The 12,711-nt window shown below is 39.2% G+C and overlaps 2 protein-coding genes and 1 long non-coding RNA gene across 3 annotated transcripts in view; 1 reads left to right on the forward strand and 2 right to left on the reverse strand.

Annotated features, from left to right (window-relative positions):
* fnbp1b (formin binding protein 1b) overlaps positions 1–2,921 on the reverse strand; it is an 86,189-nt gene extending 83,268 nt beyond the window's left edge. The window contains exon 1 of the mRNA XM_082141634.1: positions 2,763–2,921. Within this exon, the coding sequence (XP_081997760.1) occupies positions 2,763–2,786 (24 nt within the window). The 5' untranslated portion in view covers positions 2,787–2,921. The remainder of the gene's footprint in view (positions 1–2,762) is intronic.
* The window catches only part of LOC309478219, a 248,457-nt gene that overhangs the window by 154,646 nt on the left and 81,100 nt on the right, over positions 1–12,711 (forward strand). The window lies entirely within an intron of this gene.
* LOC309478573 (zona pellucida sperm-binding protein 3-like) lies at positions 9,336–11,912 on the reverse strand. Its single transcript, XM_082142187.1, has 8 exons — positions 11,132–11,912; positions 10,512–10,630; positions 10,331–10,434; positions 10,070–10,247; positions 9,821–9,938; positions 9,656–9,738; positions 9,487–9,578; positions 9,336–9,414 (listed from the first exon to the last, which is right to left on the reverse strand). The coding sequence occupies exons 1-8, from the start codon at positions 11,666–11,668 to the stop codon at positions 9,344–9,346; spliced, it is 1,302 nt and encodes a 433-aa protein (XP_081998313.1). The 5' UTR covers positions 11,669–11,912; the 3' UTR covers positions 9,336–9,343.

Consider the following 12,711-nt stretch of genomic DNA (forward strand, 5'->3'; position numbering starts at 1 on the left):
GATCCACATATACATTAGCTGAATTTGGAAAAAAAATAGACTAATACACTTCCTATTTTTATCTTATCTTTATTTGGCAGAAAGCAGTGTTCAGCTAGTCTCTTCTTTCTTTCTGTCCAGCAAAAAGGATGTCGCTGCATGGTTTTAAATTTGTGCTGATTTTTAGGTCGGGTCATCATGTGTTTGCTGAAGGTTCAGTTTAAGTTTGCTGAATGGAGAAAATACAGAGACCTATTAAAAGAAAGTTTGCGTGTGATTAAGAGAAAGCGGCACATGTTTGTTTACGTGTTTGTTTGTGTGTGTTGGTTTGGTGCCAGTGGGCATCCTCATCATGCCAGACGGCAACTAGTGTTCGTGACGCATGATATTGGCCTCCTCGGTTACTTGGCTCTTGTGTGTGTGTGTGTGTGTGTGTGTGTGTGTGTGTGTGTGTGTGTGTGTGTGTGTGTGTGTGTGTAAGAGAGAGAGAGAGAGAGAGAGAGGAAAGAGATTGTGTGTGTGTGTGTGTGTGTGTGTGTGTGTGTGTGTGTGTGTGTGTGTGTGTGTGTGTGTGTGTGTGTGTGTGTGTGTGTGTGTGTGTGTGTGTGTGAGAGAGGGAGATATATATATATATATAGAGAGAGAGAGAGAGAGAGAGAGAGAGGGAGGGAGGGAGGGAGAGAGAGAGAGAGAGAGTGAGTGTGTGTGTGTGTGTGTGTGTGTGTGTGTGTGTGTGTGTGTGTGTGTGTGTGTGTGTGTGTGTGTGTGTGTGTGTGTGTGTGTGTGTGTGTGTGTGTGTGTGTGTGTGTGTGTGTGTGTGTGTGTGTGTGTGTGTGTGTGAGAGAGAGGGAGAGAGTGAGTGAGTGAGTGAGTGAGTGAGTGAGTGAGTGAGTGAGTGAGTGAGTGAGTGAGTGAGTGAGTGAGTGAGTGAGTGTGTTGCACAAGTCAGATAGTAAATGCACAGCTATATTTCCAGTATGCAACATGTTCTAAGCACCAAAGTTCAAATGCAAGCTCTATATGAACATAATCACAAATTATACATTTATTTATTTAAATGATAAATGATCAATTATACACCTGACTCTAAATCTGACTGGATGAGCCACATTTCACCCTCTTAATGCGTGGTAAAATCCCTGTGGTGCTCAACCTTGAGTGTGTTATTCCTTCATCAAACTCTAGAATCATCTCAGTCTAATTCTAGGCTTCTAATGTAGCCGACTGTCATCCTGTGGCTGTGAAGAAGAATAGAGGAACAGTAAAATACACACCAGCCCTGAGTATGATAATCACATCACCCTACAGTGCAGGTCACCGAGCCACTGTCATGCAGTCTATAAAAGCTGATCAATACAAACAAAGACTGTGAGGATTCAGCTAGCGATCAATCGGGCCCCGGCATCAGGGGTCTCTCCGGCCTGACCGGCGTTAAAGGGATAGTTCACCCAAAAACGAAAATTATTTCATCATATACTAACTCTCAAGTTGTTCCAAACCTGTATGACTGTATGCTGAACACAGAAGAAGATATTTTGAAGAATATGGGTAACCAAATAGTTCATGAAACCCATTGACTTCCATTGTATTTTTCCCCCCATAAAGGTTTGGAACAACATGAAGGTGAATAAATGATGGCAGAATTTTCATTTTTGCATTAATTATCCCTTTAAATCAGACTCTTGAAACAAACATCTTTATCTTTGTGCTTCTACTTCTCTAATACTTCATTCAAATATATTTTTATAGAGCTTATCATAATATAAATGGCGCCAAAGAAAACCACAAACCCCTAGTGAGTGGCGACACACTAAAATATATCAGCTAGACTAATTAATGAGCAATAAATCAGCAATTATGTGCATATGTAATTTGCTATAGGCTAATGAAACTGATCAGACAAAAGCCAAATAATATAGTATATACACCTACTTTTGTAATGTAGTATTAAACAAACCAGTACTTTCCACACACACACACACACACACAAAAAAGATGTTTAATTTTTTAAAAGCAAGGCCAAGCCTTAAGATATCTTTAAAATCTTTGTAATTAAAATATTGAAAAAAGACGTCAGATTGTCCTAGCGTTCATAAACTGAATTGCACATAACTAATTTCTATCTTACAGTTATAGAGTCACTCTGGGCTTCTATGACATATGATCTCTCATCTCATGCATGTTTTGTTACAGAAGCTGCCTTCTTATGCCGAAATTTGCATTGCCACACAAGGTAGTGAGGCTGACATTTCCTCTCCACAACCGCTATGACTAAAAATACCCTGAGGTACATGGACAAGCACAACAGGCCTGCAGAGATACACAGACTAGTGTGATCACAAGCAACAGCAGGCTGAAGAGGAAATCTCAGCCATGAGGCCAAGATGGGTCCAATCCTCCAACAACACCAGAACACAAATAACACATCTAAACATCTGCAACAATGTCACAGCAATGACAACCAGACACAAACACGTTAAAAGTGCATATTGGTATGTATTGGGGTTGTCAATGAACACACACATACGTACGTACATAAATACATACATATATATATATATGTATGTATAATGCAAATATCCTGCACAAAATATACTGAGTTGCTGAGCGTTATATATGTAATATACATACGCGCACTCTCTTTATGTTTACTATACACGCGCACGCTCAATTTAAGATGTATACAGATGCAGTTCCAGTGCACATATACACTGGTGCCCGTGAACCCGTTATCAGAGCCCTTGGCCGAGATACCGGACCCCCGTGGCGCGGTGTGAACTCACCCATAGCTCGGTTCCCCAGCTCATGGTTTCCGCGCGTTCTTCGCGTAATAATCCACGCTTCGTGCGTTCGGATGCGTGTTGGTACTCCAAAGCACAGCAGCAGCAGCAGCACAAAGTCCGTGTGTGTCGCTCCTCGGTTTCTGCGCGAATGAACGTGCGCGTGTATTTGCGTGGGGGGTGGGTGTGTGTATGTGTGTGTCTCTGGAGGCTTCGAGTACTGCCCCTCTCTCAGTTCTTCCTGATATGAGAAGGGCGCTTAAAAAGCGGTGACTTTGCACGCTCGTTTCCTGAAAATGGCTCAGAACCGCAGAAGCATCATGTTCAAATACACAGTCAGTCACAGTGACACACACACTCTCAGAGAGACAGACGCAGAGCTCGGCCACGCGCCTCACGGCCCCGGTGACAGCTGCACTGGCGGGAGCGCGCACGCCGTAGAACGCGAAAGGATCGGGGAAAAAATCGATAAGTGATGATAATTCACTCGCTGGACAGATGGCGAGCCTGTTCAGAACAATAAGAGCTAGTTTTTATTTCTCGTGGTATCCAATGTTTCCATTTGGGTGTTGAAAAGTGTTGTTTACATATATAAATAATTCATAAATATTTCAAATAATGTTGAGATTTCAATGACTGCAAAATATTGTGAGATATCGTTATGTGACATAGGCTATTAGCATAAATATATAATAATAATCTAATGTATAACCTGGGGTTTGATATGAATGGCTGACTGTAATTAAGGAATCAAAACACGATGGGCAGGTTTTACTGTAAAAAATATATATATACAAAGTGTAAATTATAATTGCAGAGTGATGTGAATTCATTTCGGATTGTGCCAGATTATTTCAGAGATCGACTCTCTGCACAATGGCAAAACTCTTATAAATGTTTGGAAGATTTACATTTCTGAATGAAGAAATTTGCAGTCATCTCTGCAATGCACACTCATAAACTGATGAAATGTGATTTTGGCAGGAGCACGTGAATGATGACAGCTGCTGCTGACGAGTTCAGGATAAAGACGAGCTTGTAGCGCCATCTAGTGGACAGAAGCCTTTATGGCGCAAGCACCGGTCTACCGTAAATTATTGTTTTTAATAACAAACAAATTTATTAAAGCACATATTCAAGTGAGTGATATTGATCCACTTCATCCACAACTTTTATAAACACCGGCTCAATAAACCCTAAATCATTCAATTGTCTCTGCATTTTATTGATGTGTTTTTAGTTTATTCAAGTTCTATTATTTAGGGCCTATAGGCTATAGCACATTTAAAAACAGCCACAAGACTGACCCAAGTGCTGTACCAAGTACAGGGTTAATGTGTAACTATGAATTATAAATAAAATAACATATAAATTGCAGCAGTATAAATACAGAAATGATTTATATTTTGCAGTGGCCTACAGTTTTTAGGTTTATAGTATAATTGTTTGTGGCAGTGTCTTCTTTTAATCTCTAGATGAACACCCTGAGACTTTCTTTTTCACTTTAGCCATTATTTTGAAAAGATTTTGTTTCTGTTTTTAGTTTTTATGCCTCATACACAAGCCTGCTTTTGCTCTGGCCGCTGCAGAAGGTTTGAGCACATAACCTCTAATCTGAATTTGACTAACTACTTGGCCTACTCTAATTAGGGTTAAAACGTATTTTTCAAATGCTAAATGATATGCAGAATAAAATGAGATATATAGGTAACACATTTCTGCATTGATCACATTCTCATGGTGGCTGCCAGCATTACATGACCATGAATCGGGAAACTTATAAGCGTGCTGGGTTTTGGCTTCATAGTTTCTAAAAAAAATTTTATTAATTTATGACAGGTTTTTGAACACTTGACTTAAGCATTTATTGACACTGGAAATTAATGTCCTGCTTTAAATAATAGTAAAACACAGAGACAGTGATAGAATACTACTCTTAATCTTTAATCAGTTTATTACAGAGTTTCAAATTCAAATGCTGAAAGCATCCACAATATGAAGCCTATACATCAAACCATCTCACTGTGTGTTGATTTTTTAAACCATGCATTTGTTGACTTTATACTGATAATCTGTTTATTGTTTAAAGATTATATATATATATATATATAAGATCAACATTAACTGAAGGGGATTATGTGAACAGAAAGGGGGTTCACAATGTAAATGTGCAGCCCAGTTACTATTGGGATTCTTAATATTCCAGATTAATAATATTATATCAAATAAAAAAAAGGCAGTTGACTAAAATCTTCCATATCACAAATGTGAAAGCAAAATGGCCAGGATCTGTGCATGACTTAAGAATTTTCAGAGATTCACATTTATGCACATTATTTGAAAGTGGTAAGGAAAGTTCCACAATTAAATATCAAGCTCACTGTATTACTTATGCTGATCCTAACAGAACTGCATTTTTTAATAAGTGATTATGACATGTTCCTGCGTGCAGACAGGTGTTTTATGACCCCATTCCCTGACCCAAACCAGTTACAATGCACAAGGGCACACAATGAAATGAACTTTGGCTAACTAAAGGGAAGATTTCAGTGTCTGATAAGTCTGAGGGTTGCACACCTGACAGGGCCTGTGACATTGTTGCATGTGCCATATTACACAACATTGCCAAAAAAAAAAACACTTTTCATTAAATGTTTAATAAAAGACAAATATACTTAGTTCCTTGAGTTTTATTTCAATTGTTCTTTGTAAATAAAAGCCAGTGTTCAAATGCCTGCAACAAGAGATATTAGACACATGCCTCATGCAACAAATAAAAAGGAAAAGTTGGCTATCCACTGCCCACCTGTAGGGGAGAGTGGGGTGAGTTGTGCCAGTTTTTACTCAAAGTGACTTTAAAGTGAGGCCATAGCAGTAATGCCTTCAACTTAAGGATGTACATATATTTCAGGATGTGGTGCATCCCTGAGAACAATAACTTTGGATTTGAAATAAATTGTTTCAGAAATATAGCTCTTGGGAAAAAAGTGGTCTCATGGCACAACTTGCCACTGGTGCGGGGGAAGTTGTGCCTTTGGGGGAATACATTGGGGGTAAATTGTGCCAGTGATTTCTGAAGTAAAACAGAACATTTTAATGTAATGAACCGTAATGCTATATGAAAGCAAGATAAATTCAATACAAAATTACTCATTTAAGGTTTATTTAGATAAAATATAGTCACCCTGGAATACCATATCATGCGTTTTTCCTACTATGGTCAATTGCATAGGGATTTTGTATTGAACATAACTCTGGATCACAGTGTCATAGCGACAAGGGGGCGGGCTCATTTTACTCAGACGACCAATCAGTCTCTCAGGATCATTGTGAAGCTATCAAGCTACGCCCTAGCAACCATTTAGAGCACAATATATGATATTTGTGACTCATTTCAGGCAAAAAGGCTTTGGCAATAGATGCCTGTTGACATAGCGCTGTCTGTCAATTATGTAACATAAGAATAAAGTGACTAGGCTAATTTCTAAACATACTATTGTGACATAGGCCACTTAAAAACGGAATAAAACTTCTCTTTAATAACATAGTGCAAACTCAAAACTGAAATCAGTGTTCGCTAAATTAAACAAATAACAGGCAGGCCTAAGTCAAACAATGATGAGGCATGCCCATCTCCTCACTTCTCAAGATTATCCCCTGTGAGTATGTAGGTCTAGGTGGTCTGGATCTGGCACAACTTAACCCAGGCCCTTTGGCACAAATCACCCCGGACCCACAAGTTTGAAAAACTAGCATGATCCAGCAGTTAAGAGCTAACATCATGCTAACTGTATAGACTCATTGTGTAGCCTACTAAAGCACTAAAACATGTGTGAAATGTTTTCAAACTTGTCTATAATTGGTCAGACACTACAATCAAAAAACCTTAATCATAGAAATTTTACTTTGAAAGGGAAAAAACAGTTTTTTGCACTAAAATGTGCTTGACTCTCATGCCATGTGTCTCTCTTCTTTGGAGGACGAGTAAAAGTGATTGCTTTTCAAAATTATGTGGTCACATGAGCAATTTCTTCAATGGTTTTCCAGAACAAGGGGTGGAACTACTTCCCCCCCTGGCACAAATCACCCCACTCTCCCCTAGGCCTATGTCTCCTCTGTCTGTGCAGACTCTTCTGTAGGCCTTTCTGTAGATGTGGAATCCTGCAACTTATATTGCAGCCATAAAGCATACAAGTATAAATGAAGTAAAGTTATTTATGCACTTGCAGGTAGGCGAGTTCCTCCATATGACAGTAATCTGAGAGGGTTTATTCACTGTCCAGTGCAATGGAAACAAATGGACATTACAAAGTCTTATACTTTCTTTCCTTTGGAAAGTTAGAAAATGTCCACTTACTGCACATATTTCAGCCACCACTTTCTTGGGAACAGATACAAGTGTTGGTGTATTATGTAAAAGTGCACAAAAGAGGAAAACACAATGTCATTACAATGAACTACACTCAGGAAAAATGTGATCAATAACTCATGGCAAAATATTTTTACATTAACATAAGTTTATCAGTTTTCACTTTCACAAGTCAAAGCAATTCATCATTACTCAAGATTTAACAGTTGAAATGACTATACGGCCTTAATTTAATGCAGCAAAAATTATTTTACAGTGTAGGCTACTAAGATCTTTTCTTATCTTTTTTTTTTTCTCACCCTTTTTCTTGGTTGCTTTTATAAACAGACAACCATTTATTTAACAGTGTCTTTTATAAAAGAGACTATAATATAACAAAAAATTACCATTATGTAGAATATTTTTGTACTTCACTTTTATTTGTTCCCATGTTCTAGTGTGGTGACTCTGACATTACAATGAACAAGGTAATTATGCAATTATTAAAATACAAATATATAGGCTAATAAGTGATAAAAACATCTAACATGGCCACTTCTAACGGATTTAAATTGTCTGCTACTTTTTGCCAGCCCTCTCTCCTGGCTTTTGTAGACTTTGAGGTGTTCCCTGGCGTTTTGATTAAACATTAAAATTCCGAATTAACTTCGACTATTAGTTCTTGCTCTGCTGAGGAGAAAAATTGTGCGCGCTCTTTGGCCACACTGAACAGCCAATAGCAGCGTTGCTGATCAATACTATCGATACATATCCCCTTTTAACCCAGCGCATGACCGCGCAATTATCTCAGATAACTCAATCCAGCTATACTAATCATATCCGGCAAGTGTTCGAAGAACCGAGTTAGCCAGATCATGATTAGCACGATGATATCATCTTAGATGTGTCATTTGATCTCGGATGTAATAAGCAACGTACGAAGAGCCCCTGATTATTTGTGTAACCGATTGGAATCTGAACTAAAATTTTTGATGTCCACATTATATATTGCAACTAATTCAGATCTGATTTGTGTATCCATGCCGCTCTTTCACTTTCCGAAATATCTGCATTGATTTCTATGGAAATTACGTTGTGTTGGTAAGCATACGCCCAAAACAACTGCAACATATAGGGGTCTGCAATGCAGATGTCTTATTTACAACGTGTATTAGCCACCGCACTGGACTACTGCATCTTCTTAGGCCACAACAGGACCATAGGAGGCTTTATTCCGTGCTGTCGTCTCCACTGGTTTCAAACCATGTCTTCAAACCATGTCTTCATTATGTTGTCATTTTCTGCTCATTGAGCGCTTTACAACAATCTTGTTTCTGCAGCGACTTTCAGCATGTTTCATAAAACAGCATCTGATGTTAACATTTTGTGTGGCATGAGAAAGTTTAATAAATCACATGAATCAAAACAATGTAGCTTGAAAAAGATTTGTAAAAAAAAAAAATTCACACTTGCTAATTTTTATTTCATTCAGATTAGGACTGACAGTCTTAATATAGCTAAAATGTGCAGAGGAGTGGATCCCTTGGACCAGGACTGAACAACCATTACATTAGCAAATGAGAATTCTAGAAAGTCACTAGAGGGCTTTAAGATATCTACATTCATACACAATTTTACAATCAAGAAGCTGACAGCTTGTAAAGATAACGTCAACTAACGAGCACATGAGTGCAAACAAATTATAGACTAGTTTCATGTACACCACTACAGCTTAATGTGATCAAACTTCTGTGGAAGCTGATTACAAACAATTGTCACAATATGCACAAACACAGAGTACAGGAATGATAGAGAGACCAACTCCAACTTGCAGAGCGCTTGGAATTATTTGGAATTCTTAAGAGCATCATGGGTAATTATTTGGAATTCTTAAGAGCATCATGGGTAATTATTTTCACCAGGAAATTTACAGTTAAACAAAGTAACAAACTGATGACTTCAAAAGTATATATCAATTAACCTTGGTCTTACACTAGCAGCCTTTAAAAAGGTTCTTTTTTTTTATTCCCTATGGAGAAAAACTTCTGTACCTTTGCAAGTCCAATATAACAATACAACCAAAGGGTTCCAGGCTATATGGGACTTACAAATGTACAATAGGACTATCAGTTTCATCACATTGGCAGAACGAGGCACTTCCAATTAAAAAAAAAGGTTAAACCAGACATGACGTGAAATGAGAAGTCAGATGCAAGCATGGATTGGTTTGCCAGTTTTATTGAGAACCTCTCTTTTGACCTTGAACCATTACAGGACCAAGTGAGGCCTTGCCTTCCCACTGAATGCCTAGGGAGAAGAAAGCCAAGTTAGAGCACTTGGGGGAAAAAAAAAGAAAAAGAAAGAAAACAAGCTACAAACCTCCATAGGGAGAGGCAGCAAATTCACCATCAGGACCACATGTTGAGTCACAGCAAGCACAAACTTGGTCGTTTCCATCAGCAGCAGACCACCTGCAAAAAGACAAAGACATGAAACCTACAACATCAGAAAAGTCGACTTAAAATAAACCCCCCAAAAAACCCTGTACCCATTGGCAAAGGAACAGGATTTGCGCTGAGCATCACTGGGTGCAGAAGCAATAGTTGCCTTCAGAATACACATTATGTAGATCTGCAAGGCATGACAAACAAGTTACAAAACCAAAGCAGATGGAGGAGAAGTCAAATTATCTCATGATATTAATAGTACATACAGAAGGACTGTTGCCCTCCCGGAACATAAACGCCTCCAGCTGGAACTGGAGCTTGTCAACCTGGGACCGAGGCATGAAGCGGGAGCTGGAAGCTGTAGTTTTGGCATCCACAAAGCACCTGACGACAAAAATCAGAGAGCAACTCATGAATGTCAACTGTAGAGCATCAAGCAACTAGACCTTACCCATGACTCTGGTTACAAAAAGCAACTTAAAACAGTCCTACCGCATCAAGGGCCATGACCTTACCCATGATTCTCAATGAAGGAAAATCTTGGAAGGGAGTTCACATCAGGTACTTGAGTGGCCACACAGCGGTCCACAAACACACGCAGAGGCACATGATTATACTGCTTCACAGATGCCTCGATGTTAATAACACCACCCAGGAAATAGGTGTATGAAGGCCTCTGATAGGACCAATCATCTATACAAAAAAACACTTTAGGCACAGCCACAATAGCAAGGGTAAAGGTTTATTTTATTGAAAGAAAAAACACCTGTACCAACCCATCATGATCTTCAGGGAGAACAGCAAGACTTCTTCACCAGCCTTGGTTGAGGCATAAGGGAACCATGCTGGCCTCAAGGCATCACTGCTTACACTTTGGAGCCTGTGGTTCATTAAGTTACCCATCAAATGGTCTCCCAGTTTCACGAGAAAGTGCAGAAAGTCACAGAGATCACTTGCCTTTGATAATGGCATTGTACACCAACAATTGCACCATCAGACCGGGTAATTGGAGTACCTGCAAGCGCCTCAGGGTTGTAGGTAAGAGAGAAGGTGTAGACAAGTTCATCCTCATTCATCTGTAAAAAGATTGTGGTTACCAAGAGGGTCATCCCAGAGACTTTACATATACCAAGACCGTGCACTCATATTGCCATGAATGGGAGAAGGTGCACTGTGCAATATGGAAGAATTCCTGAAGAGCAAAATCACCAATTAATCAAGTCTTCACATCACTACAGCTGCCCTAAGAAGCTCCAGTGTTGCCAGAGATAGTCAATGTTTTGGCGACATGCACATTGGCTGCTCCTGGGTAACACTATTGAGGCACAAGATTTGATCTGGTTTCTTAAGTTCCTTTCAAGTTTCATACCATTTGTGGGTGAGTTTACATCATATGTTGTTTGAAGGGTTATTTAAAAGGCAAGTGCTTGAAAATTCAGGATTTACCCATTTAAATAGAACTTGGTCTTAGTTGCCCTGGCATTGCAAATGACAATCAAGTTAACTGACTTTCCTTGAAAGATTTTGGCTCTCTTCTGCCACACCAAAATAACCCATTAAGATTCATGAGTTCTTACCATCAGCACACTGTTGCAGTCCTGTAATTCATACTCAAAGATGAGCACTCTAGACTCAGGATCCTGACCAATAACTGGACATCCACCTAAAGACAGACCAGTTGGCTGGATCAACTGACCATTGCTGAAAAGGTCTTGCTGGACCTCTACAAGAACCCGGTTCTCGCCGCATTGAACCGCTACGCTACCGGGAGTCACGGGTTGCCTCATCGGGAAGTTCCCCACCAACTCACTCTGCACCTCAGGAACAGTGGGATACTTCCAATCCAAAGGCTTCATTGGACCCTGCAACAGCTGCTTCTCCTGAAGGCCAAAAGGCTCCTGTGCAAGGCTTTTGAAGTTGGGACCCAAAGGACTCTGAAACTGAGAAACCACTTGCAAAGGGTTCCAGAATCCTTGAGGAGAAAGGGCAGGACTTCTGGAAGCTGGATCTGATTTTGGCCCCATGCTTCTTGGACTATGACTGTACCTCAAACTTCCCCAGACATCATGCAGCTCACATGCAACAATCACTAAGACAACTATCAGGAACCCCATCCTAACAAACTTTGATACAAACACCACAACACACACCAGTAATTGGCTTTGCCTGTTTGTATACCTTTGAATTAAGGTGGCTCCACCCCTTTTACCTTAATTGATTACCTTTGATTCTCCTCTGGACCTGTAGAGTTTATGCATTAGCCAATGAGAGAGTGCTATAATGTCACTAGCCAAAAAAAGGCTTGAGGTTTTAATCTAAAGTCTTTTTGCAATTAGGAAACTGACAGTTTATCCATGATAGAAACTTTGGCTGCGTTCGAAACCGCATACTTCCCTACTATATAGTAGGGGAAAAAGAGTAGGCGAGCGAAAAAGTATGTACGAATCCTCTGTATTCATAAAAAAGAATACAGAATACTCCACCTGCCCTTATTTCCTCAGATTGTGAAGCACAACACATCACGCAACAACCTCAGGCACAAAGGAACGGCTCACCTCTGGCGGTCAGCTGATTCATCAGAATAAAGCCGCAGAATGGGAATTGCTGTGTTGAGATGGCAGAAGGATGTGGGGTTCAGCGCCTGCAGCCTACATACATGATTGTAGTTTGAATAAAGCTTTGTTTCATGTGTTGACTTGTATATGCATTTGTTTATTGTGTGATGGTGACTTTCATTCATTCTTTTAGTAATTTATTAATATTTCTCATTGTTGTCAGTAAATAAAATATAATTATTTAATTAATTAATGCTTTAATTGAAAACGTAGATATGTTCACTATATCTAGAGTGTATTCATGCATAGCTATGTCATATGACATACATTACATTTTGTTTGTTTTATTGAAGTATAACATTTTCAGTAAAAAGTAATATAAGTAAGTATTGGTCAGCATTTATCGTTGTTATTATTGTATGTTTTGGGGTGGGATAGCAATGCAATTCATTCTGGGGTAATATACATTTTTTATATTAATGATACTTACATTTTTCGAGTAAAAAATCAACAGTTTTCTCCAATGGCGAATCTTCGCACAGCTGCCCTTTGTGCAGACAAACGCTGAGGAAAACCGTTCTAGGTAGGGCCGTATTACTGAT

Source organism: Leuciscus leuciscus (assembly GCF_965113295.1).
Source record: "Leuciscus leuciscus genome assembly, chromosome: 16".
Lineage (NCBI taxonomy): Eukaryota > Metazoa > Chordata > Actinopteri > Cypriniformes > Leuciscidae > Leuciscus > Leuciscus leuciscus.

Excerpts from the sequence above, each read along its gene's own strand:
- LOC309478573 (XM_082142187.1), bottom strand. The coding sequence starts at position 11,668 with ATGGGGTTCCTGATAGTTGTCTTAGTGATTGTTGCATGTGAGCTGCAT. Across the intron at positions 10,631-11,131 it reads ACTGCAACAGTGTGCTGATG|ATGAATGAGGATGAACTTGT; the intron begins GTAAGAACTCAT and ends ATCTTTTTACAG. Across the intron at positions 9,579-9,655 it reads TCCTGTTCCTTTGCCAATGG|GTGGTCTGCTGCTGATGGAA; the intron begins GTACAGGGTTTT and ends GTCTTTTTGCAG.